The following is a 27,821-nucleotide window of genomic DNA, read 5'->3' as shown; positions in this document are numbered from 1 at the left end:
AGCGTCAAACAACTGCTCTGAGAGATGTGGTAGCTGTGATGTTCTTTAATGAGAGTTCCCTTGTAAGAATTTGAACAAAGTGGTCACAAGAACAAGAGAGTAATTTTTGTTTTAACTTCCATGATTCAATGACAAATTGGTTAGTAACTGAATCATATTCACTACATCCAGTAAATACTGTGTAGGAAGTTACAAGCTTAGCTACGTATAGGAATAACATCACGTGTCATACATCCAGTGGAGGTCCATAAATATCTTGACATATACTCATAGCTGATACAGACATCAAATATTTCTTTGGAGAAAAAAAAATCTATTTTACAGGACCTAGGAAATGTTGCCAGTGCATTAAATTTGGTAACATTTTGCTTATTTATCGTATCGTTCAACAGCACGCCATCCTTCCTTCTCCCCCAGGTATCCCTCAAAAACTTGATGGATATGACAGGAGGAAAGAAATTGAGTATTTAGACTATTTGCAGAAGTCATGTATTGTCAATGACAGATAACCCCATCACAAGTTGTTTGCTTGAATGCCTTTGACTCTTGCCAAAACATCTCAATAAAGTTATAATTAGCTGTGGCTGGCATTGCCATGAGCTGTAACAGCATTTATCTGCTGCAGAGTCATGTTCAGGAAGGTGCAAAATTCTTGGCCATGTCTACAGACAACAGGCGTTAACGTCTGCTGTGACCATTTGCAGATGAATGTTCTTGGATCCATGTGAGAGATTTGTGGTGGGGGTTCAGCATCTACAGGGTGGCTTTTAGAAATTGTACACCTGAAGCATAAGCAGTGTTAATTAAAGACCTGTCTGTGCTCCTTCTGAAGCCTTTTGTTTTGCCTGTATATTTGGAAATGTTTAACAGAATAATGGAAATTTGAGGTTGGACAGTTTCTGTCTCTCAAGATAAAGATGCAGCGTTCCTCATTGTACTTTTACCCAATGCAAATTCCAGTGCTAGATTATCCATCTACTCTTGCGAGGCTGTGGGGCAAAGGACCTATTCAGTATGGTGGTCTTAGTATCCCATAATTTTTTCCTGTAATTCATCTAGTTTCTTAGAGGTAGACTTCTCTTATCTCTGGTTCCTTACTTGCCATGGCATTGAAATACTTGGGATACCTTATGCCCCAGTACTGCTGTGCTTGGCTTCTGCTCTGTAGTTGTTGGTCAGTTCCACTTGACCCTCTCAAAAAAACTACCTTGTCAGTCAGTCCCATTGTGATTTCCTGGCTTCCTTTTCTTCCTCTCCAGGCTTCTCTTTATTTTCTCTTTTTCTTACCCTTCTAATTAATTGTGTGGAACTGAATGTGATGGCTAAGTAGAGTACCTTTCTGTTGTGTTCTGTGGCGCTTGTTCAGGGGACACACACCCAAGCTCATAGCATATATGAGTTAGCAGGCCAGGCAGCTTAATCTGTTCTCAGTTACTGGTCTAGTACTGCCTTTCCAAAGTTTTTCTCCCCATCAGTGCCTTTGTTTTGTTTTTCCTGGCAAATATTCATGTTTATTCTGATTTTCTAATTATTTTCCTTGAACTTTTTGAAATTATTGTTGCCTCTATTATATAATCTTCCTCATTCAAGGCAAAAGAGGACTTCAGTATTTATATCTATGCAAGCATCATTAGTAAGCTATGTATTTCAAATAAGAATGAAAACAGATTAATATGGGGTTCCCTTAGATGCTTATCTGCTGATTACATATTTAACTTTTAATGCTTGCTTTCTGTTTACAGTACTTTGACATCTGCAGATTGAAAAATTATCCTAAGAATAGACTTTCGTGATGCCCTATGAAATAATTAGCTAGGATGAATACTAACGTTATCAGTCCTCATTTAAGTATTCACAAACAATGCTTTATGGCATTATAATCTAGTTACATATCTTTTCAGAAATAAGGGATTTTCTTAGGTTCTTCTAGCAGCTGCTTGGGAAAGTTGACAAGACGGGGTTTCCTGTTCTGCAAGTTTTAAACTTCAGGGTTTTTTCGTTCTGCATTTTTCTGGACTGACACAGAGACATTTCAGAGTTGTCATTATGTGTTGGACAAGCCCATCCGAAAATAGCAAAGGGTTTGATCAAATGCACGTGCAGGCCACTGAAATCCCTATCTTTGCTTGAGGCGAGCAGGGGTTGAGCTGCCTCCCACACTGGTGTCTTGCCTTAACCACACGTCTTCTGGCTGGTTGGGAGTGGCTGTCTCTTGGGGATGTTATTTCCCCTTTAATGAGCCATCTGTCACCCCTGGGGGGAGCAGTGGGGACTCTGCCCCGGCGGCTGGGACCCCGCAGAGCCCAGCGCTGCCAGCGCACATCCTTGTCCCAGCGAGCAGCAAGGCTGGATGAGCTTGGAAGGTGTGCGCGCGTGGCTCTTGTTTTGGCTAGAAACGTTGTCTTTGCGAGCAATGCATGTGTTGCTGTGGGAGGTTCTGCTTCTGACAAACATTTTTCTGGCAAGAGTGCAGACTTGCAGACATTGGCGTTTCTCCGCGTTTCACAAATGGTCAGAATCGCAGCAAACTGCTGTGCTGTGTGTAACTGTGTTTACGGACAACCCCCCATCCTGCTGAGGAATTTTCTAGCTTTTGTCCTCATCACTCCTGAGGTTTTCAATTTCCTCTAACTAGTAACTTGTTTCTTTGGAGTAGTAGACTCCATACGAGTGGTGGGACCTGATAGCATTACATGAAAATTATTTTTCCTGGGTAAACTTTCCTTTGAAGAGGAAATTAGGGAGAATGGGTGGATACAATGTGCTTGTGTTTCTACAGCTTTGTTAAAAATAGTCTTTGTAAGACAGTGCCAAAAGAACAAGAAAACACCACCCAAATGATAGGGAAAGAGATAATGAAATGAGATAAAATGTGGTTAAATGATAGCAAACAGCTGTAATGGAAGGAATGTGATGGAAGCAATAGATAAGTTGAGATCGTGTATGGAAGTCAGATTTAGTAATGTTAGCTCTCTGGGGGGGGTCACAGAGGGGGATCTTGCCCCTTGCTGCTGCTTTTCTGCTGCAAGAGGCCGGCGAGGAAACCAGGCGTGCTACGTGGTAAGATTGTGTCCTTGGAGATAGACAAGTTAAAGTAATGAGGAGAAGGGGCAAATCAGACAGATGGCTGTGGCTATTTATAGTGTGGTTTAGGACATTTGTTACTTGATTCAGAAATTGTTGATATTTACAGTTTGTTGGCTTTTAGATAACGGTCCTCTTGTTGGATTAAATTTCTAGTTAGAAGTTGTTCTGATAGCTGGATAATCTGAAGAGAAAAAGTAATGAGCAGTGAGTTGGCGAAATTGGTAATTAAGTTAATGGAAAAGTCCTAATGATATAGTTTGACCAATAAAATAGAAAATAAATACAATTTGAAGAAGTCTTGCATAAGATTTTCAAGCATCATGATGTGGGTCAAATTTCTGAGGTTCTCAGTGAAAGTTGAATTGCTAGAAGTGCTGTAAAAGTCTTCAATAAAATATTTTTTCTCATAAGGCAGATAGTGCAGAAGAACTACCAGTGATTAATGTTACATACACTTCCACTGCAGAAAAGCAATAATTTCAACTTTATTATTGTTTTATATATAGCAGATAAATCAAAAGAAAGGCAGAAGAAAGCAAGCCATGGTCACAGTACTGAGGTGTGTTTATTTGGGCAAAATGATGCCGAATGGGCCTTGGTGACTGCCAGACCGTCTCTCTTACACAAGTTTGTTTGTTTTTTTTTTTTTGCAGACTTTCTATTTGCTAGACTCATGTGAAGCTAACTGCATTCTCCTCTACTTACATGCATGTTTGCCAGCTAATTCCAATAGAAGCATTGATATGCTGTCATGGCTTCTTTTATTTAAGCCAGGAGGACCAGTGAGAGTAAATTATCAGTGATTTTCAGAAATTTGGAAATTTGTAGCAGTAGAATGTAGGTACAAACTGGTGAGACAGTGTTTTTGCAGCTGTGTGCCTGGTTTTTATAGTTTGATTTTTTTTTTTTTTTTTTTTTCATAATTTATCTGACCGTTTCCTAGCATCAGTTATTTCAGTTCTTCTCATATGTGTCAAACCTGTAATTTAGTTTTAGTGTAATGAAAATGTGTTTCTTAAATAGCCTAAATCTTTTAGGAAAATGCTGCTGTAAATATTGATGTCCTATGAACAGAGAGAGTTTTCAATGTTACATTGTCTCCCAGTGGTCTTTAAACCTTTCAAACCCATTTCATGGAAAGTTATACTTGCAAAAAGAAAAAGACACTTTTCTGTTTCTCGTGATGGAATAGATTACTGTGTTCCAGGTAGAAAACTTTGGTTTTCAGCGTCAGGTTAGCATATGGTGAAACATCCTAATTGTCTTTCTTACTGCTAGTGCACATTTTTAATTAAATTGGTGTATCTGTCCTACCCAAAATGTAGCCCTTCTTTTTCTGTTGAGGGGCTTGGCTCATGGCAGTTTTATTGCATCAGAGATAAGTAACTTGGCACTGTTTGAACAAGTTGCAAATATAACTTAGCCTTTATTGACGTTTCAGTAGACACGGAAACTTTATTTACTAATTTTAGAATGGTCTGTGTAAAATTCCCCAGGGAAGATCATGTGAATTGCCTGAGACTTTTGGTTCATCTTAATTTAATGCTAAAAGAAGTATGGCTGTACAAGTATCAAGCCTTAAGTAAAACTGTTACCAGTACAGAGTTTTCTGAGAGAATAAGTATTGGTCAGTAACTTACTCATCTATTTGGCTTCACAAGGCTGGCAAGCCTTGTCAAGTCTTCATTTCTAAGTTTCTTACGTAAGAAGTGGCAAAAACTGACTTTGAAGTAGATGAGGGGTTCTTATATTTTAGTTTTAAATGCTGAGAAATGCTTCGATACCTGAAAGAGTTCTTTGGAATAATTTCAGAGTGCTCGGAATCCAAGCTTTGCAGACAATAAACTAGAAATAAAAATACTCTGAAATGTGAAAACAAAGGTTCGTTTTATCTGAGTGACCTGTTCTGTGTGGGCCTGTGGATGAACTCATCCAGATGTTATTTTCCTATTTGAAAAAAAATGTTTGCTATATACTCACTAGTATTGAGTATTTTTGAGAAAAACCCGGTGATAAAGAAGTTAAATTAAAGATTGCAGTGTGGAAAGACTACATTTTTTTCTGGTCTTAGCCAGGAATATGTTTCCCTTTAGTGCAGTCACATAAGGCAGGATTGCAAAAGCATTGGAGCAAAAATGGCATGCATGATGTTCGTATCCTAGCTTGTAAACAGGAGGTGAGAACAAAATCCCTTATCTTTGTTTCACTTGATGCCCAAGCCAGTTCAGAATGGTCATGCATGCCTGAATACAAGGAGTAGCTGATCCTGGATGTAGGAGTGAGGAACAGGAGTGTGCCAATTGCCTCTGCAAATGCTTGTGTGGTCAAGTCTGGTTCCCTCCTCTTTCTGTTACTGAAGCCAGATCTAAAAATCTCCTCCAGATTTTTTCTCCCTTGTCTTGCCATACCCCGAGTGATTCATTTGGCCTGTGAACTTCCATTGTCTGTTTAAATGTGGGCTACGAGTGTGTTTATCAGTCCGGGTGCTGACTGCTGTCGCTGCACTTCTGCCGTTCTTGTACAGCAAGTGGAAAGGAATTTGAGCATTTGCAATTTAGTCTCCAGCTCATAATATGTGATTATTTTGTGACATGCCATTGCAGTGTTGCTTATAGAATTACATCATAGAATTAAAAGCTGCACTCCTTTTATGCTTATCAGTCTACGTGGCATGTGCTCTTGGGTCAAAAAAAAAGTTGATGTTCCCCCCCCTAAGTACATGTACCACAGAAATGACTGGAGGTTTAGAGAAAATTTTTGCTTATGAAGAATGATTAAATGAGGTGACGATGCATTGCTTGGCAACTGTTTTGATGCTTACAATTGCTAGAACAGTGAAAGGAAGCCCTGAAGAGAGGATAAAAGAAAGACTGGCTATCTGAACAGAGATCTCTGTATTGAAACGCTTCCAAGTGCCGAAAGACAAATCTTCCTGGATTTGAGATGCCTGAGTTAGTAATCAAGGTGTTGCAGGAATAAATTCTGAATAAATTCTGGATCATTTTCATAGGAGTTTTTCAGTCTTACTGAATTTGTTTTTCAAACTGTGTTTTCTCTTTGAAAACATTATTTGAAAAGCAGAGACAAAGAACCTAAGTAAATGGCATTTTCAGCTGTAGGTTTTTACTGTAAACTAAATCTTTGATTTCTTTTGGATGCTTTTCTGGGCTTAACTGTGATGCTAGTTTTAGGACATCTCTGAGAAGTCCAACAAAAATAAGGTGCCAGCAGCAGATTGTGCTGTACATTGGTCTCATGAGGCGCTGTCATGCAGCGTGAGCATGTGAGGGATAAATGGCATGAAGTACCTTCTGTGTCAGGTGAAGTTAAATATGCCTTGGTGCCTGCCGGTCGTTTCAGCCTGTGGCCCCACTTCAGTTTTGTCTTATCTTAAGTGGCTGCAGGAATTACAAAAGCTTCCTAGCCTCTCTTGGCACAGGGTGCTAGTAGGTGTGTGTAGTGATGTGAAGTATGGTGCCTCTTAAAATTGTTCCCTAGTTGTACTAGACCATTGATATTTCCCTTCCCACCCTCCCTCACTTTTCTTCTCACCCCCAGGGCATGTCTACGCTTATTTACAAAATACTTAAATATGTAGTGCTTCAGTGAGCCAGCAATAATCTAAAATACTGAGTACCCTGGCAGCCTGCAGAATCCTTCTGGTAGATCTTGGTAGACTGGTTAGCACAACTGTTCCAGATTGGTTCATCTCTATAGTGCATTTAGTTATTTTAGCTGCCTGCATATTCCTTGCAATACTTTTTCCTGCAGTCCACCCCCCCCCCCCGCCCCCATCCCTTTTGTTCTCTTTCTCTCAAGCTCTGAAGACCTGGTTGTTGAATTATGGGAGCATTATGTAGAGAATTGTGTATCTTAGTAGTTCTTTGTCAAATAGTGTCTATTGACCTTTAAAAGCCCATACATTTGAGATGAGATTTACTTTAAAATATTATGAAAAATATTTTAGAGAAGAATAGAAAGGCTTTTTATCATTTTTGAGTCTTACAAATTAAAAAAATAAATTGCCTTTTAACTTGAAATAGCTGTAGAATCAGGAACTGATTGAAGTTGGTACTAGATGTTGTTTAGCACCTGTTGTTTAGCAGTCATTGTATGTTTATTTTTTTATATTTCCTGTTAAAGAGGAATATTTTTTTATCTCCTGCTCTTAGGTAGTGTCAAGGTATAAGCGTAAAAATATGTCTAAATAGAATATACATTAAACATGTTTGTTGTTGTGATTGCTGATCTGGGGAATTATAAATTTCAGTGAAAATCTTTAAACATTGGTAAAATGTTAAGATGTGATTTCATTAGTTAATGATATTGTTATGGCTGCTAAGCCTGTATTAGGAAGTCAACAACATTTTTAAAAAGAGTTGTTTCTAGCCTGCTGCTACCTAAAACATTGTTTCACCTTTTTCCCTACTTCATAGTAATTTGACATTATTCTTTTGGGCAATTTCGTGAAACAGTGGTGTTGTTGCCTCTGAAGATTTTTTTAATATAAGAATGAATGTTATTTTTAAAACCTCTTAGTAGAGAAGTGGAGTAGTTAAGGTGGCTACCGTGCGGTAACGTAGACTGGATGAGTATGACACTTCTAGGTTATGTTGCAGTTGGTCACAAAAAAATTCAGTGAGGTAAAGTGGAAAAAAAAAAAAAAACAACGGACCCAACAATTGCAGCTGAAATAGACTGTTCCAGGCATGTCTTTTTCCAGTGCACTCTGGTTTTGTGGCGGCTATTTTTGTTTGGTTTGATTTTGGTTTTTTGTTTTGTTTTGTTTCGTTTCTCCTCTCTTTAATTTTACAGTTGAGTTGGAATAGAGTAACTTGTAGCACTTATCCTGGAGTAAACTCGAGGCGGATCCTGCCTTGATTCTTGCCGTGGAGCCAGCGGGGCCGGGTGCTTTCTGGAGATGATGCGCCCCACCCATGAGCCAAGGAACAATATGAGGTTTTGCGTGATCCCCAAAGGCGATTTTGAGGTTTGCAAAGACTGGCTTACAACTTGATGCATTTTAATCTTATTATCTAGGAGGTCAGTTGTCACAGAACCTGTTTGTTGGGAATATTTGTGAATTCTTGAAATTTTTTGGCAAACTTTCCCAGGAGTGGCCAAAATGCAAGTGTAGAAGAGTGTTGCAGATTACTCAAAGTGGAAGGGAATCTCCTTTGCTCCTCTACTCCCTCAGGTGTAGCTCAGGCTTCAGATTTGACCTGGGTTAAAGCTGCAGCCGTGGGAAGTCACCTATGGAGACTCAGTCTATTGGTAAAATTCTATCATTTATGCCTGAAACATAAGAAAACTGTAGATGTGCACTTCAGCTATAATTTTCATCATGTTTCAACCCAGACCTCCTGCACATTATATCTTTGCATAGACATTTAGACAGATGTTGTCTATGTATTTTAATTGGAAATAATGATCCTACAGTTACCACTGTATTGTTCTAGGGACTGCAGAAGTACTGCTACATGTCATAATTTGTCATTTTAGGTATTTAAACTCATTGCACTTGTTTATTCAGTTTACATTTATCTGCAAAATGTTTCTGTTTTTTTTATGGTGTGAACACTTAGGTTCCTTTGCATATTTTTAGTTAATTGCCAAAAGAATGAAATTTTAAAGATTGAAATCTGCTTAAGACATATGAACTGTTAGAGTATTATTGTTAGTATAAAATATCAGTTATTATTTTAATACTGCCCTTACATGCAATATAAATAAATCATCATTAAGATTTTCTCAAATGACATTTAAGCTTATATATAAAGCTGATGTTTATTGTCCACTGATGCTGACGTAATTGGAATTGCTCAGTACATGTATAAATGAGGGATAGAGGTTGCTAAAATCTTGTGGAAAAGAGAGGGAATAGTTCTTTATGTTAGGAAATGACCAAATGTAAGTACTCTCATTTCCAGAATTCTTCAAAAATAGTGAATATTAGGCGTAAAGATGCTACTCTGAAGAAAAGCATGAACAAATTATGCTAGATACCATGTAGCCTCCAAGGAGAGAGCAAAATTTTTCTCAGTTTTTTGAAGTACCAGTAAAACTACTTATCTGTAAAATGTATATTTGTTTACCTTGAAGGATCCTAGAAATAAGCTTATGTAGGGCTGGAGAAATGGCTTTTGGGCTAGGGGTTGAGCTGTTGTTCCTGTGTGCATTTTAAGTAAGAAACACAAGGATTTCTTGAAAATCCAGGAAAAAGCAAAGTTCTAAGACATCATTAAGAGCATGGATGTATTACTGACAGCAAATGATGTCCACATGAAGGAGGTGTCGTATGATAGTTCTTAATCATATGTCTCTCATATCATAATCATTATGTCTCTCCCTCTTAAAAAAGGAAGCTGTTAAAACTACTGAGAGGTTGCATTTTTTAACTTAGTTTAGGCTGCTACCAGTGGAAGATGACTTTAACCTCAACTGTTAGCACAGTAATGCTGCTTTGACCTTTGTAGTATAGCAGTGCGTGAGCCACATTTTTTGCCAACCTTCCGGGTAAAAATGCTTCATTCCAGCATGTTCAGTCAGTTCATTCTTGGCTAGAAATTGCTTGTAGACAGGGGGTCACATAATAGATCACTTCAGCTGGTGTCCTGATGGCATTGGATGATCTTCATTCCAGTCAAATACATATTTACATCATGATTTCTGTTTTTAAAAGTGCGTTTTGGTGTTCTCTCCCTTTTGACTAGAAGGGCGCGTGTTTAGTTCCGCTGGGCCTACGTGGAAATAGGGAGTGAGAATCTGTGTGTCTGTGCAGTTACTGCAAACTAAGTTATATGAGCCTGAGATGTTCCTCTTGGGAGGGATACTGACCTTGTTGAGTTGAGATGCTTTTCACACAGTTGCATTCCTCAGGGTAGGAAATGCTGACTCCAGCATCAGCATTTCTTTCTTCTGTTCCTTTCTTTAAACCTGAGCATAAAATTGACATTAGAATTCAATTGTAGTTCTTGACGCCAGAGTGAGAGATCTTTCTTTGATTCTGTTGACTTTATTTTTTTTTGGAATTCAAGTGTATTTCCCCTGTTGAAGGTGAAGACAGGCTTAGTTGGAGAGCGGCCGGTGTTTTTCTCTTGTCATAAACTGGCTGGTCTTGTTGGTGACTTGCATTTAAGGCTCCTTCAGGTGTCTGTCAAGCTATTTATTGGCTGTACTTGAGCAATGAAATTATGTCAGCTGGTGTGATATTTTAGAGCAGCTGCTATTGCTGGCCACAAACAAATGGGCTTTCGGAGTAAGATTCATCTTGCCTGGTCGCCAGAATTCAACAGGGTTAGTTGTGTGCCTTCCCTTTATAGTTGCTGGAGAGAAAATGCCATTTACAGACTCCATTTTTTCTCACCTTGGGGTAAAAATCTGCAGTCAGATTCTTTAGAACCTACTATCTCCATTAACTAAAATATCTGAGACTGCTTGCAAGGTTGTGACAGGTGACGATAGGATATTCCTGCTCGTTTTTAATCCCTGACTTTCCTGGGCATTTATGTAAATGAAAGGCTTGTAAGTCTTCATACTCAACAGCTGATGGTGTAGATCAATTGCCTTTTATCCTGTCTGTGCTTCTCAAGAGACAGATGAGATGCTTGGAGACATAGCTGTAGAGGTGCAGAAAGCTTCTGATCCTGGACATGGCAGGTGAGGCTGAAGCATGAAGGGGTGTCTGCCTGTAGGTATTTTTGCATTGAAGTGTATTTTTGAGTTGAGCAAGCACAAGAACTTGCCTCTTGATTTGAGCATTAGGTACAAAAGCAGGTGGTTCTTCCTTTATGATTAGCAATTAATATCTTGTATTTATCATAATTTTCTATTTAAAGGAGATTTTTCACAGGCAACGAAATACTAATGCTGGAAGCTGATAGAGGTTATCTATTTTCTACTTGACTTTTATTTACTTATATGCCATTTCTCTCCTTGTCCCCCTCAGCAAAATACCTTTTCCTGTTTTCCTTTTTCTTTCTCTCTTAATTACAGTATTTCTGGAGAACTTTTCCTTAACCTATTTTAGTAAGTACAATAAGTAACACTTAACCCTGTATTATAAACAGGGTTTTATTTTTCTTTTGTTCTTATTTTAGCTGAACATGGTTTACATCAAGTATTTTTACTAGTGTCATGTATCTAACATGTATCTATAGAATTGCACCCTAATTAAACACTACTTCAGTTAGTGAGCAGAGATACTTTATCATCTTCTCTTGCTGATTGTTGGTAAATACTTTTATCTGCTGAAGGCTTTTTGTAGGCTTATTTTATCCATTCCTTATCCTTATTATCCTATATCCAGTAGAGAAAACAAATAAAAATTGCTTTTTTTTTTTTTTTTAATCTTTAGTGAGCATGCAGTTTAGAAGGCTTATCTATGCAGTGTTTTTTGTGTTTAATGTTTATGAAGCATACTAAGCCAAATCCTTTTGAACTCTACAAATGAATATTGAAATAACTTGGAAAGACACATACACTTTAAGAGCTATGCTGAATAATTTTGAGGAAGCAGATTGTAAATTGAACACTTCCTTTTGCAGGCCCAGATCGCCTTTCTTCAAGGTGAAAGGAAAGGACAGGAAAATCTCAAGAAGGATCTAGTGCGAAGAATCAAGATGCTGGAATATGCGCTCAAACAGGAAAGGTATGCTGCTTTTGCCATGAGTATGTGATGAAATGCTGGAGACAGAAACTTTATTTTACCTTTGTATTTGACAAAACCCAAGAAATATTTTTTCTGTCTACTCAGTTCTCAGATTGGCCAATTTTACTGTGCTAAATAAAACCAGTAGTTTAAATGTCTTCATTATGATAAGAACAATAGCTAAAATAGAATGGCTTTTAATCTTGCTAAGTTTTTAGTCTTTTCAGTATGGTAGATTCTACAGGAATATCTTCTGGAGGTTAATTGTGTGATTGAAAAAATGTTTATATTTACCAGCTGATAAATGTCCATTTCTTTATTCATGGACGTTTTAGTACAAGTTGTCAGTGTACCATTTTATTCTTATGTATACTTTCCTGTTATTCTTACCTTTAAGGCAAGCAAGTTGTTCTTTAATCACGTTTACAGAAATCTCTGTTCAACCGGTTTATTTTAGGCCAAATTTAGTTTAATTCTTTTAAAATTCTTGAATAAAGAGTATATTTATGGTACTGCTGCAAAGCAGTCACTGCTTACATTATCATTTTCCTATCAGATAATTCCTGCTTCTCTTTAAGAAAATAAGCTTCTGAAATTGTTAGGAGAAGTAAGATGAAAAACATACACATATGCAAATGAGGAATAGAATATCGCTGGTAGATAATTTTAAAAGGACACCAGTAGTTACATTACTGTATTGCATTTAGATTTGCTCATCTTATATGGGCTACTTTTAGCACAAGGCATGTCTTCTACCATCCAGTTCATCTCTTTCTGGTAGCAATCAGTTAATCTGCTAGCATGGAGATGCTGCCAGGGTTCTGGCCAGCAGTAGCCCCAGGGCTCCAGTGTATTCTCTTCTGCTTTGGGGAGTTCTTAGAGGAATGCTGAAGGTAAATACTCTTTTTGCCCAGGCCTTATTGTGGTACTGATCTTACATCAAAGAGCACAGAAAAATGCAAAATGTATACATAATGGAGTTTGCAGTTTATGGTTGTGGAAAGGCTTACATTTGAAGCATGATTACAAAGCTTAGTGTCATGGGTTCAGCTAAAGATATACTCTAAGTTACATGCATGCTGTGAAGATGTCTTGTATTTCAAAAGACAGAGAAATACCTGGGGGAGCTATTCCTGATTATGTAAAAGTATCTCTAATGCTTCATGTTCATAACCCACAGAAGTTAGCAATTTAAAATTATCAAAATATGTAAATACATTTTTGTGTACTATCAGAGACAAAAAAAAAAAAAAAAAAAAAAAAAAAAAAAAAAAAAAAAAAAAAATCAAGCTTCCATATGGATGGTGAAAATGTCCCCCAGTTTTATCCTGTAAAATCCACCTAAATTATGACATTTAAAACTTTATGCAGCAATCCCTGTCAGGATTAGGAAAAAACGCTTTGTGGCTTCTTGTTACAGTTTTTGCATCTGTATCTTTTATGTTGCATGTTTCTCTGCAGCGTGTGGTGTTAGCGTTGGTTGCTCAGGTCAGTAGGCTACAGTCATCTGATCTGATCCAGTGTGACAGTTGCAGTAGGAGTGTGCAGTGGTTCTGTAAGCAGATGTGATGCTTGTGACTGGTGTGTGTGCTGGAGACAGCTATTTATGAGTTTGTAGTTTTAAACAGCAGTTTTATTTGCCAGTTTCTGAAGAAACAGTCTTGTATTTCAGCTGGAATTATATCCCAGCAAGTGTTCTTGCTTGATACTTCAAAGAACGGCAACATACTGAGCTTGGAAGCACTGCTTTCTTTCCCAGAATTTTCCTAAATCAGCTGTCAGCCAGGTCAGGCAGTAGTCAGGATGCTGGCATTTTCCATTGGGTTCTTGGAGCTGGAAAATGAGATCCTACAAGGTAGGAAGAAGACATTCCCGTCAAATTTGGGAAAGGTTAGTGTGCTGTGAGGGGGCGGGGAATCATTCCTCTGTTCCTTCATTTCCGCCCTGGCTGTGCAGCATTTCAGCTCTTTCTCAGCTGGACGAAATAAGTCATGAGTAGCAGAACAGCATATGAAACTGTGGACCAGAGTACTCTACGTTCACAATACCCTCAGGAAATCATGAAAAAACCCGAGCAACATTTGTTTTCTCAGGTACATGCTTCTATGAGCTGCTGTTCTTTATAGTGGCTGCTCCACATTTCTTTTATCAACCAAATAGTTTCAAATTTTACTATAAATAAAGAAATTAGAAGCGTTGTTCTCTATTTCATGTCATGTCATTTTATCATAGGTGAGGTAGAATATAAGTTTTACTACCGATTGCCATGTTTTTCTGGCAATTTTAGTTTAATGTTTAGTCTTTATTTTAGTAATTGTGAGGTTACCTTTTTATAGTGTGTATAGCAAGCCAGGTTATTTCTGCTGAAGAGTCTTAGTAGGCGAAATAACGAGGAGCTTAGAAGGAGCAAGTGCGTAGTTAAGTGCTAGAATTTTTCAACAGCAGTTTTGGTGTAGTTTTGCCAGCATCCAGTAGATTGCAGTGTGAGGCTTTTCAGAGTTGAGGGCTACTTTTTATGACTTTATCAATACTTTTTCCACCACCAGTAAATTGCATTGGTGCCTCTGGATTTTCAGGAGCTAGCTGAAACCTCGTACTGTTTCTCTCAAGTGCATGTCCTATTTCAGCTAGTCTAGCTCACTTCCTGTCTTAACATATTTCAACCAAAGAACTGGACTCCTGAGCCATGTGTCTAGAAACAGTTGATTTAATTTCATGTTGTTTTCTGCACTGATGTGTCTGATCAGTGTAAGGCTGGCGCCTTCTCCCTTGGGTAGAATATCTCGCCGTGCTGTTCCTGGCAGTCGTTCTTGTTTATGTCTCTTGATTTGGCGGCAGCTCCCAGATCTTCTACGGATGTTTTGGCAGGCTCCCTCAGCACAGCTGGATCAGATGCTTCAGGTCTGGCGACAGATATTTCCAAGAAATAGTGGCTTTTTTTTTCTGACTGGAATCAAACTTGTTTCTGTGTGAAGTATTCAGAAAAGTTTCACTGCACTCAGGAAAATTGGATGAAGGCTTTTAGGTTTTCCTAAGCAATTCTTGAAGTTGTGGCAGACATGTTGAATGTTTCCAAGCACCGAATAGAAGACGCATAATTTAATGAAAACACTGCTAATCAAAAAAGGAGAATTGTGTAATGAAGGGCAGAAGGCAGAGCAGTGGTAATATTTGTACTTATTTATCTGAGTAAGGGCATCTACCCAAGAACATAGTTTCACAGTTGCTAAAGTAGCTTCCTTTCAAATAACTGGGAGGCTAGTCTTCAGATAGAAAATACCTTCTATGAAGTTGTATCCTTCAGGTAACTATTTTCAAGTAATTTTTCTGTCTCTGCATACTGTTAATAATTCATATGTAGTTTTCAGATATGGAAGGTAAATCATTGAAGTTGAACAAGTTTCAGATAATAATTTTTCTCCCCTGCCACATAACCACTGTCCTTTTTTTTGACCAGATGATACAAAGGTTGAAGAAACTTTTACTTTGTACTTTTTACCATGAAAAGATATATTATCTCTTTTTTGTGATGGTAGTATCACACTGTTGGGATGTGTGAGCTAGAGTTCAGTGTGAGCTGCGCAAGGCCAGTTTAAAGCTGTTAGCAGGTGGACCATGTGATTTCTGAAAAATGAAAAAATTAAGCATTACAGGTGGGCAGGAGATATTCTGTCATTGTAAAAACAGATTAAATTGAAATGTTCTAATGGAATAAGTAATATTTTGAATTTATGTAGAAAAGAATTAAAGGTTATTTTGTGAAAAGTTTCATAGCTTTTGATTGCAATATCAGGGTCATTGCAATGAAGGGTCAAGACTCCCTTCTAGTCCTGGAGTCTGAGTCATGGTGTTCAGCCCTTTTCTTAGTGCACTTTAGAAAGAAGATTGTTTATCTTTCATACCTGTGACATTTTCAGCTGTATCATAAGAAAGTGTCTTATAATAAATCTCATACTGCCTGAAGAAGTGTAGAAAATATTTCCTAAATGGCCTATCAGCGGTCTATATTGATTTTATGGGAGTTTTTTTGTAATAGTTTTCTGAACTTTAGAAGCTGACCACAAGCGAAGATGAGTTGTGTGTCACATACTTTGGCATGATACTCATGTTTCTGTTTCAAGTCTGTGTCCTTCTCAGAGACCTGAATTTAAGCCAGTAGAATTTAATTCAGGTTTGATAATAGCATTGAGGTTTTTTTGTCATTTTGTGCAGTCAGAGCTCTAGAACTGTGTTTTTAACTTTGCCAGCAATATTGAAAATAAGGATTACATTTTGGGATTTTCATCTCTTCAGTTGCCTCTTTGCTAGGATGTGGTTCTTCTGCCTTTTCTGCAGCACTGCTGGTCTCTGCCTGCAGTATACAAAGTTAGGTCCTCTAAAAGGTGAAATCTTAGTCCTTAAAATAAATTTAAAGGGCCAGTGGTGTACAAGACCGTGTAAGTAAAGAATAACAACAAAATATTTAAAAGCTGTTGCACTATGAGGTGGAACCAGGTACAAAATTGTGGTACTAGGATCTTAAAATGGATGTTGAATGAATAATCTCATTTTGCTGAAATGGTTTTGTAATGCTTTTGATGAGTGGGGAAAACTTCAGTAAGAAAAAAAGACTATTACAGTTGATTTATGAGGGAAGTGAGTTAAAAAGTGAGCAAACATGGATTTAGGAGATTGAAATAAATATACTGAAAAGTTTAAAAACTACAGTCTGAATCTTTGAAAGATGGATTTTGGAGAACATGAGATCTGAGGAAGAGGAAAGGTACAAAGAATGATCCTTCCAGTGAACCTAGCAAACGTTTTACTTAGGCTGGAAATGATTAACAAAACTTGATAAGAAAATTAGTGAACATCTAGAGCATAGTTGTATAAAACCCATGAACTAAAAGCAAATGTTGACTGCTGCAAAACTAACTTCTCTCTGAAATGATTTGAAGGAATGAGGTAGAACACAACATATGTCAGTAATCCAGATTGGAGCAGAGTATTAATATTTGTTCACTTCTGATAAATCAGATCAAAATAGGTTACACATTAAGGTCTCTTGAATTCATGACTGCATAAAAAATTGCAGTGTTTAAAGTTGGGGAGGACAGAGTGGAGGATTTCTTAATTCTTGATTAATCATTGTTTTTCATTAGTGATGGTGGGGGAAAAGCATACATAGCATCAATATTTAACAATAATGAAATGCAGTTGTTTGTCCAGGGTAACATGTAAGAAATGGATAGTTGGAAAAGGATAGATAAATATTTTGATTGAGCATTCAACTATGATTTTGTTCTACTCTCAGTTATTCTTTTCTGTACTGACTAATGTTTTTAACTTTCATCTATTGCTTTTAATACATTTCAAGCACATTCTTCTTTTCTTGTTGATTGCTGCTCTGCTGAGTTAGAGCTTAGTGCTCTGGCTCTTGAGAGTTAGTTCCTTCATCTGTCAATGTTGCTATGCCTAAGAGGCACTCCTTCACTCTTCACTTACCCTTCTCAGTCAGAATTAAATGTTTATAATAATTAAAACACGACTGGATTAGTAGGAAGCTAGTACTGTCGATATTGAAGCGTAAGAACTACCAAGCGTTCTTCAGCACCGTTTTGTTAGAAGTAATCAGCTTTCTTGATGAAACAGGAAAAGGCAAAAGAGAACAGTAATGTAATGGAGATGTTTAAGAAGCAATCAAGAGGCATAGGTAACCTGAAAACAATTTCTGCAGCCGTTCTTGATACAGTCATGGGAGCTTACTGAAAACTTGCCTCATACAATTACGAAGTTTCAAAACCCTTGATTTTTTTAGAAACAAATTTTAAGTGGAAGAGCTCCCTTGTGCCTAGTGGAGCTAATAGAACTCTTTTTCATGTTGGTAGATATGGGAGGTTTTGTTGGGTTGGGGGTTTTTTTTGTTTGTTTGGATTTTCTTTTTTGTTTTTTTCCCCTAGCCTGTTTCTTGCTAGCCTACACTTGGCTTTGTACATTTGTGTTTGAACCTGCGTGTACGTGTTTGATTGTCCCACTACTCCCAGACTGCACATGCGGCATTTCCTGACTTTTCAGCCTTTTGTTTAGGGTAGGAACTAGTATAAGTGCCACTCTTCTACCCAGTTGTGAATGTATAAAACTTGTAATTTTGTACTTAAAAAGTCGTTGTGAGTGTCAGAGAAGGAGAGAATAAATTGCAAAACTAGTAAAGGCTCACTTTGTCTCACTTTCTCTGTTGCAGTGTTATATGACTACTATAATAAATCTTGAGTAACTTACATATGCACGTGTAATACTCTACTACTGTGGTGTTATTATGTGTATTTAAAAGTTTATACATCAGTCTTTAGGATGAAGCTTTTAAAATTAGAAAGCATTTTCATTTTTTTTGTAGCAACTCTTGTTGTCATTGTATGGCATGCTTTGTGGGGCTTATTAGATTAGAGCTCCTGAAGGCTAAATATTTTTGGAAGAGAGTCTCCATTTTTGCACTTGGTCAAAAGCGGTGGCAGACCTAGCAGCTTTGAAAGAAACTGGTGTGGGTGAGCTGTCGTTGCGAAGTCTTGTTTAGAGCAGTTCTAACTGAGGGCCTGCTGCTGTTGGAGAGCACAGCATTTCAGAGAATAAAACTAAAGTTTGCTTAATGGAGTGACAGTATGAGATATGAAATAGATGGCACTGAACTGACATGGGTAGTAAAAATGTTTCATAGTGATGGCTGCAAAGGAACAACTGGGGGGTTGGGAAGGGAAGCAGGAGAGTTGCTCCTGTCCACAGGGAAGGACCTTTTCTGTAGCAAGAACATTTTGTAAAATCTTCAGTCAGCTGCTCTCTGTGTTTCCTCAGTATTCACTGTTCAATTACATGTAATCCTTGGAAAAAATATTTGAATAAAATTATGTATCTGAAATCATGGTAAAACCATTTGGTTTGCTTTGTTCCTAGCCTAGAAGAAAAGAGTGGCTTTTCAAGTGAAAACAGGTGACATGTTTAGAGAGATCCTTTAAATGTACTAAGAATTTTTTTGTTTGTTTGGTTGCTTTCCTTTCAGGGCTAAATACCACAAATTAAAATATGGCACAGAACTGAATCAGGGAGATATGAAGCCACTGAACTATGATTCTGGTAAGAATTTATTGAAAATGACTTCATTACTGGAATAAAAGCATAACTATGTTATGTGCAAATGCTGAATTGATAGTATTGATAAACTAAGTCTTTTAATGGAGCAGTGAGAATAGAGATAATTAATAAAGCCTATATTTTACTCTTGTACAATTAAAAATATATGCTAGTGCTCTAAGTGTCTATTAATAAATCAAGTTAGTTTAGTTTTTTAAAAAAATCCTAACCCAAATGGGCAGACTGCTCTTGGAGAGAGTAATTTTTCTATCCCTTAGTGATGTGTATGGATATTTTAGAACAGGATTATATTAGATTCGTGGCAGTAGAACCCTTTTATCTCTGGATAATTCTTCTGAATGAAATACATAATTCATATTTTTTTGTTCAATTACTTCAGTGGTGTTCCAGGAAAAAAAATAATTGAAGTGTATTTAGAGATAAGTGAGAGTTTTTGAATGGGAGATTTCTCTGTAGAATTCAAATTATCATTGGAGGTGCATTTAGCTAATTTCAGTTTTTTTGTCTCTGCAAAGCTGTTTTGCTTTCATCTTCTACTTCATACAAACAGATTTAAGCACTGAACTGGGGAAATTAAGAATTTAAATTACCTCCTTTTATTCCTCTTATCTTCCTATCCTTTCCTCAGGGGAAAAAAAATAAAAAAGAGGTACAGAGATCTCGCTATAGATCGAGCCATTGAAAAAAATAGATAATGTTTTTGTGTCTCAGTCTCCTGATGCTTCTACTACAATGAAATTGGAACCACCTATATATAAGGCAGAGCATAGAATGTCTGCAGATCTTATCTCTGTCTCTTGGTTCGTGGAGGTGATGGTCTGGTTGACTGTCATGGTGATTTCTTCCCTCATTGGGTTTAGAGGGTCATTAAAAATAAACAAAAAATCCAACCCCACATGAACTAGCAAAGCTTTACACCAGACTTTTCTTGTCCAAGGTTTTAATGAAATTTTGAAAAAAATTATTTCGTGCAATTATCAGCATTATTTCCATAACTGAAGAGATATTGAATTTGGTGCTACTGAGTGGAAGATCTCAATCTGTATCTGGACCTTTAGAAAACTTTGTCCTGATCCTACCACAATCCTAGACAACCATGGGGGGTTTTTGTAATTTCTCAGGATGCAGCTATGGCATGTTGCTCCAGTTTCCATCTGAGGAATGTAGTGTGAGGCCTGGCTTGCCCAGCAGAGGTCTAGACTGCAAAGTCAACATTATGGAAATACTTTAGTTAAAATTCCATTATTCTCATTTGTCCCATTGTATTATATATATGGCTATCAGAAATGTATATTTTTATTCTATATCAAATCTGGACTGATAACTTAAAATAGAAAATTTGTTCTAATGCTATTTCGAAGTTGTCTTTGATAGATACTTGTGTGTCCATATGTTCCCATCACCCTGTTCCTGTTTTTTCTGCCCAGTCGTGGAAAAAAGTGGAAATGTTGGTAGTAGTTCTTCCACATGGGTCCTTGTTGTTTTCTTTAGGATCTCTTGGCAAGTCTGTAACACACTTTTAGAAGAAAGATTTCAATCTCCTGGCGAAGGGATACTTTAAAAAATATATATATACACAGTCTACTATTTATACTATATATACTATATCTTCTGCTATAATTTCGTCATAATGAAAGTCTCTTCGTTCTTATCTGTAAACCACTGCTGCTGCTAGCAGTCATCATTTTTGAGGAGACTAAGCACAGGAGAATTCTTGCCTCTGGATATACTTAACAGTGCCTTCAGAAGAACAGGTTTTGCTTTCAAAAGGAATTTTCAGGCAGATTTACCTCAGTCATGTTTTAATAATTACAGACTGAGCTTTGGTAGCTGTGCGTTGGATCCAGCTGTGTCCAGTTGTCATTGGAAAATGATTGGGCATTTGATTATTTCCTGTGGTTACTATTAAATAGATTTGTGAATATGAGATGTCTAAAATTCATATGTCTCTCCTTGCATGTGAATTCTGGTTAGTATTTGATAGCTTCTTTAGGTAGGTCAAGGGGGTTTTTTGTGTAGTGTTAATTGAGTTGTTTAAAGGTGAATGACTTCCTGATGAGAATAATAGCTTTCCTATGTCACATATCAGTTACTCATAGGGCTATACCACAGGTCTTTCTGGTTCTCAAGTCTTGTTTACACAGGAAGCTTGTTCATCATTCAGTGTTTGGACCACAAGGTTTTCAAGTTTTGTAGAGGCTTTCATAGATAATAAAACAAGATCTTGGGAAGCATATGCATCTCCTTGAGGAGAGGAAAAAAACCTCACCATCATGGGCTGTGAAGTTATATATGCAATAAACATGTAGCTGTTGGTTGCCAGCATTCTGTGTTTTCTTAAGAGAACAGCCACATGATTTTTTAATTTTTTTTGTAGATTCTCCTTGGCGTAGTAACATTTGGTTACAAATTTATAGTTGGGGAAAATATGATTAAATATTTTCAGCAACTTTTCAGATTAAGAAATAAACCCTGTGGTTTGCTTGTTTCTACAAAACTAATACAAATAAGGATTAAACTGATGTTCGTAGATATATGTTGAACTGTCAAATATTAAGGAAATTGGGAAGTTGGAAACCCATATCACTGTTAAAGATATTTGTATTCAGAATTACTGTGAGCAGCAATTATCTTGGAAGGCCAAAGCAAAAGTTGGACTGCAGACTGACTGTCATGTGCCCCTAAAGGACTTAGGATCTTGCTTTCATAGAGTAAGACTGTTTAGGAGTTAGGACTAATGGAACTTGCTCTCACAGAGTAGGATGTAGCTGAAATCTTAATGTGTATATAGTACTACAATGGTGTGCTGTGTGCATTTTTTTTTCGGCTTTCATTATTTGCATTTTGAATTTTGTTATTAAACCATTCCTAATCATTTTAAGGCGGATCACATTTGTCTTTTCAAGTAGATGGGCATCTTTTATGCAAGTAAGAAAAGGAAAAAAATGGAATAAAATAATCTTTTTCAGATGAAGGGAATGAGACAGAGATTCAGCCACAACAGAACAGTCAGCTAATATGGAAACAAGGACGACAGCTGTTAAGACAGTAAGTGTTGAAAAAAGGATTCAAATACTGAATACAAAGAAAGAATCAACTAATGAAATATGATGGTGATGGTATTTGATTTTTTTTTCAGTTATATTTTACTGAAAGGCGAGTTAGTGTGTATAATGAAGTTCATTGAGCTTCTGCACTACTTTTCCTTGGGTTTTGAAAAATTTTACTATTTCGTAAAAAAAAAGATGAGAAGCCTTGTCAAGTCACAAACACCTGATCTCATTTACTTTTCTTTCACTGAGTAAAATCAAATAGGCTGCTTGGGAGAACAGTGTGTCATGACACTTTGCAATTAAAAAGCAAAAGACGCAAGTAATTCTGCTAAGAACTGTATAAAATAAAAACAGGGAACTTCGAAAAAAGAAAAGTTTTATTTTGGCTTGCTAAAGTTGCAGAAAATACTAACAACCAAAAGGTTAGGCTAGATGTTTTCTAATTCTCTGTTCATCTCAATGAAACAAATATCTGTTAAGCTAAATTAATTTTTGAATTGTGATCATATTAACTAAATTAATTGCCATGATATTTGTTGCGTTACAGAGGATTAAATGAGAGGGTACTGAGACAGTAAGGATGGTCTGAAACTTATATTAAAATACCTTTTTCCAAGGAGTTGTACAAAAGTTATGTTAGTTGGATGGCTTGTTTGGGCTTCTCTTTTGCAAGAGCTCAAATCTTTGCATGCATGTTGAATAAATGTAAATAGAGTGGTCATGACTTGGGTCAGTGATTTTGAAGACGAGCCATTCCTTCTCAGTGCAGTGACACAAGAGTGACACGGTGCTGAATACAGAGTGCATGTTACTGACAGACTCTGTTTTGCATAGGTGACTTGTGTGACTTTTCTATAGCCAACGATCAGTATTTCTCTCCTAATGTGGTTATGTGGATGATACTGTTAAATAATAGGAGAAGAATGTTCTTGCAGGAAAAGTGCATGTCCCTGATTTGTAACAGCTGTCACTGTAAAATAGCGTTTCTCTTCTTCAGAGTTGTCTAGAATATTGAAAATTTAGTCAGTTCATTGCTATTAACTCCATGTTCTAGAGGGAGGGACACAAGGACACAAAGCAGTTTTTACTTTTTCTATTTTAAATCATTGTTTCCCTCCTGTTTCTCTCAAAGGCAACATGGCATATTGATGAAAGAGCCAGCTTTAAACCTACAGAGCCAACTCTAGGCTGTGAGGTTTTCATACAAGGGTTTTTGCTGTTCAGTCTTTATAAGGAAGACAAATTTTTGCAGATCCATTGCAGAATAAAGGAAAGGGAAGACAAAGATTGTATCAAGCCTAATCTATCATAAATAGCAACTCTTACTAATAGCCGTGGCTATAGGAATTGTTTTTTATTCCCTTTTTTCTAGGCTCCTAATAATGTTTACATAAGGAACATATCTGGTGCTGCTTGTATCTCGTTTCCATGTTTCAAAGAATAAAACAACCATGGTTGTGCATGCAGCTGTGGTGATTTTTATAAAGCAGTTGCAGATATTTTAATTGAAAGTGCTTTTCCATCCATTTTAGTAAATGAATGAATAACGTATTGTATAACCTCTGACTGCTAGGCTCTCTGGTTTTTTTTTCTCAGTGACTGTCGAGGCTGGTACTGCGAGAGGCGATCCCTCTGCAGCTGGTACAGGATGATTTACAAGCATGTTTCGCGAGCTCAGCACCATAGTTTGCTAAGCCAAGGGATTGGGGATGAGTTCAGGGGGAAGTTTCCATTTCACGTTTTGCAGAAGTGAGATGTGCAGAGATTAGCATGAGTTCCCTTCCTTCAGGTATCTACAAGAAGTGGGCTACACCGACACAATATTGGATGTGAAATCAAAACGAGTGCGAGCTTTATTGGGCCTCTCAAGTGATGCTTCAGAAAAAGAAAACAGAAATCAAGAGCCAATGGTAAATGGAACCGAGGGCCAGATTAAAGAGAACGCAATGATCGGGTAAGCGTCAAAATTACTTTGTTCTCGTTCTGGATAAATGCACTTAGTGGTGTTGAACAAAATTTTTGTTTACTGAGAAGATTTCAGGATTTTTCCCTAGTTTGAGATGAGAGCAATTCTATCTATTTTTTTTTAATATTAACCAATAAGTATGGAGGTAGTTCTTTAGATTCATATCTTAAAAGCACCATATTTTTTTTTCCATTTAGATGCCTAAGTCAAATCAAGCCTCTTCTGAGATATGATTTCTAAGTGTTTAGAAGTCTGTTGTTTCAAGTTAATGGTTTGTTCATATTGCTGGACACTTTACTGTGTAGGTTACAGGCTTTGCTCTTCTGGTCTGTGCTGACTGTGACATGATGATCTATACAAGAGTGGGATTTTTTTGGCTAAATCTGAAAAACAAAGTTACTCATTACATTCTGAGTCCTGGAAGTTTTTTGTTTTCTACTGATGAATAGATGTAAGTAAATGTAACAGAAATTAATTAATTTCTGTGTTTTAATATTTCTAATACTATGGAAAGTCAGACAAAGACAGTAAAAGCTTGTTCTTCTTCTCTTAAGTAATGTTAAAACTTAAGAGGCTTTTTTTCCACTTTCTTCTCTTTTCCATGCAGAGTTAAAAAAGAAAAAAAAAGTAAGTTAACTCTAATGGTTTCAGAAAAACAATCCGTTTATTCTTGTTCAAGATATTGTAGTTGCAAAACTGGAAAAATAATAAAAATTATGAAGAAATGTAGGAACAATAGTTGAGGTAGCTATTTCAGTAGTAACACAGCTTTCCTCAGAAATCCTCACTCTTTTTTCCTTTTCTACACTCATGGGGCAAAATTCAAGACCTTTATTTTCTAAGACCTAATGCTGTTACTTTTGCATCCTGTCTTCTAAAAAGCATTTGTAAGATTTCATTTATACCCTCCTGATAGCTGCAGCAACTTCAGGCCAACAAGTTACATAAGGGCAGAAGTTCACTGTTATGTAATTAAATATAATGCTGTGATATGGAAAACTTGAATGTGTGGGAAAACCTGCAAGCTACTAAAATATATCGTGTTCCTACATAGTTGACAAATCATGTTGTTTATGTACAGCAGCTTTGTTTTGACAAACAAGGAATACTTGATAGCTTGCAATAACAGTTTTGGTTTGATTTCTGGTGAAGGGGAGGTATGTAAATAATGCTTCTCCTCTTACACTTCCAAATGTATTTATGTGTATTTACCTAGTTTTGAAAAAGGTGGATATGTGTATAAGGTAGTTACCTGATGGATGAAATACTGGGACAGTGGTTTTGATATAGCAGTTTTAGATAGGTTTGCATTTCTTTCCTATCTGCTTGTTTATGGGATAGATCTGACATTAGGTTTGTAGTTCTACCCCCTGGCTGAGCATATTCATTGATGGAGAAAAATGAATTCCCTTCCATTGTGGCTGTACAAACTTGTCAGCTGCAAGGCTGGTCAGGCTGTACACTTTGAAAAACTGTTCATTGCTTGTGATGCCTGAGATGGCAGACTGCATTACAGAGCTTACAGAAATGTTTTGATAACATAATGAACAAGAGGGGACTCCAGGGCTTTACAGCGGAAAAATACTCCAGGGTTCTTGTTCAACATGGTCGTGTCAGTCTTTATGGGTGATTTTGAATTTCTGGATGTCCAATAAGATCTCCCTCACTGGAAAGAAAAAGTCGGGATTTTACTAGAATTCCTTGATCAATCTAAGTACAGGACTGCCTCTCAATGCTGTGATTCTTCTGGGTGCTTCATTTGCGCTTTCAGACTACCTCTTTCAGTTTTTCTTTCAGGAAGCATTCTGTGGCTTGCTTCCTGGCAGAGACTGCTGTTATTTAACAGCTGTTTCATCTTGTGCTACCTCGCTGTTTCTGTCATGTGTGGCACTATTCGCCTTCTTCTAATTGCATCAATACTTGCTTCTGAGATTTCACAGTGCAGCTTTGTGGTAGGTGCAAAATCAGAAATAAGCTCATATTTACCTGTTACCTGCCTCTTGTAATGCCAGCATTACTTCAGCTTATATATAACAGCTTCTATTCGAAAAGTAAAGCATTGAATAGATGACACAGCTCTAAGGCACGTGGATGTTGCTCCTGAACCCAACTGAAATTTTTAGTGAGCGTTTGAAAACCTAATTCAACACTTTCCTACCTGGTTGGCAGAACTAGGAAAAATACAGGTGACTCAGCTAAATTCTGGCTTACAGTTGAGGAAGGTTCATGCTTTGAAGCAACCTCACCAGTGCTAGGCTGCTTACTGTGAGGACTGGCAGTTCCTTTAGCAGCCTCTTGTTATTCCTTGTGTGCATGTAAAGTGAAAAATGGATTTGGGCTACAGCAAGCTCTTAAAGTTGGAAGGAGTGCAATGAACAAGTGTCTGCAGTTTGATAGAAGAGGAAAGTTCCGGTGAGCAATTGGAAGAACAAGAAACCAAACAAACTTTCGTGTAATTCCAGGAAATTTAATTACGTATGTGAGTGTTTGCCAGGACCACGAGATATTGGGACAGTTGCAAATAAAATGCAGACTGAAGACTCTCTGTGACTGTGTGGGTACAGTGAAAGTCATCATAGGAGAAAGCTTTGCTATCACCAAAGAAGCCTGTGAACCGTTCAAGCCAGTGCAGTTTGGCAGATTTTCTGGTTCGAAACACATAATGAACATTGATGTCAAATATCTGCTAGCAAGCCTGAGGACATTGGTCAACCTGAAGATGTTTTAGTTACATTTGAAGAGCAGAGCACTGGGCAGAAAGTGGCACATGAAGGTGGATGCAGTCTAACAAGGAATACATCTCTGTTGAAGTGAGAAAAGGCAGCTCAGCGTGTTTGATCTGTTTGATCTTGGAAGAACATTAAAATGCACCCAGTTGAATCTATGCATTTTAAGTCTGTGTTTCAGAAAACTGTTTACGTGGACTGAAAAATGTGAGAAGTGGACTACAGGACTGGAGTAAAGAGAAGCCTTGGGGATGAGAAATGATAAAGACAAATCCATAGGAGTTTGGAAAGAATGTGGGTGCCTGTGATGTAGATAATGTACAATAGAGTGGAAAATGGTACCATAAAAAACAGAAGGAATATGGATTTAATGATGCATTTCCAGAACAGGAAAATGGAAGGCACACTAGCTTTTAATTTCCTTAAAAAGTTCTCCATATAGCAGTGTAAATAGCAGAAAGAACAGATTGGCTCAACTGCCTTCTGTACAACTGAACACTCTTGTGATAAATTCCAAAGAAAGGAAAAGAGATGGTATTTGATGCTTTTATGCTGCCATATGGTTATCTCTTTGAGAGGGGAGGAGTAATGGCAGTAGGAAGCAAAATCCTTGATGTTTTCTTTATTTGTTTGGTAGTAAAAAACAACACTTAGTGAAGTGAAAGTGATAGAGCAGTAATAAATTAGTATTGGAAAAAATTCCAGGGAAAGAATGGAAGAGCTGATCTACTCAACGCAGTCTGATTTTAGCAGTTTGTGTGTACGTGTATTAATCTGTGCATAGTGCTTGTTGCTGCTACTCAGCCTCCCTCAGAAATACCTCTGTGACTTGCTCTGACTGTACTTCTGAGCACAGTGGAAATCCACACTTTTCTTACTTTTTAATATTTTTTAATGCCTTTGATTGTTTTAAAGATAATTCCTGGCATTTTTCCTTTGACCTCAGGGATGTGTGAAGTGTATACTTCATGGTGGGTGGGGAGGGTGTTTTTCCTCTCTTCTGCTTATTACAGCTTTTACAGGTTTTTAAGTTATTTATTACAGCAGCACTTGTCTATTATATGAGTTACATCTTGTTGACTGTCCTTTATACGTATTTCAACAGCCAAGGTTTGGACGCTCAGTGTTTGAGATACCAACATGGAATTGAGCCTTTTTGTGGGAAAGGCTAGTGAGAATGGGGTGATTATTGTGAAGCTGATGCTGTTTGCTTTGGT

At 37.3% G+C, this 27,821-nt stretch overlaps 1 protein-coding gene across 6 annotated transcripts in view; it reads left to right on the top strand.

Moving 5' to 3' along the window:
• Positions 1-27,821, top strand: part of STRN (striatin) — a 68,586-nt gene that overhangs the window by 1,341 nt on the left and 39,424 nt on the right. For 5 of the 6 annotated variants that reach the window (XM_040059867.2, XM_040059866.2, XM_040059872.1 and 2 more), the window contains exons 2-5: positions 11,634-11,737; positions 18,768-18,841; positions 21,829-21,907; positions 23,702-23,866. In XM_040059867.2, coding sequence (XP_039915801.1) covers positions 11,634-11,737; positions 18,768-18,841; positions 21,829-21,907; positions 23,702-23,866 — 422 coding nt within the window. Of the gene's footprint in view, positions 1-2,984; positions 3,061-11,633; positions 11,738-18,767; positions 18,842-21,828; positions 21,908-23,701; positions 23,867-27,821 lie in introns of those variants that run through there. The other variant, XM_040059871.2, reaches the window with a different exon arrangement.

This window comes from Hirundo rustica, chromosome 3 (assembly GCF_015227805.2).
Source record: "Hirundo rustica isolate bHirRus1 chromosome 3, bHirRus1.pri.v3, whole genome shotgun sequence".
Classification (NCBI taxonomy): Eukaryota; Metazoa; Chordata; class Aves; order Passeriformes; family Hirundinidae; genus Hirundo; species Hirundo rustica.
This window is presented reverse-complemented; position numbering and strand designations above follow the sequence as displayed.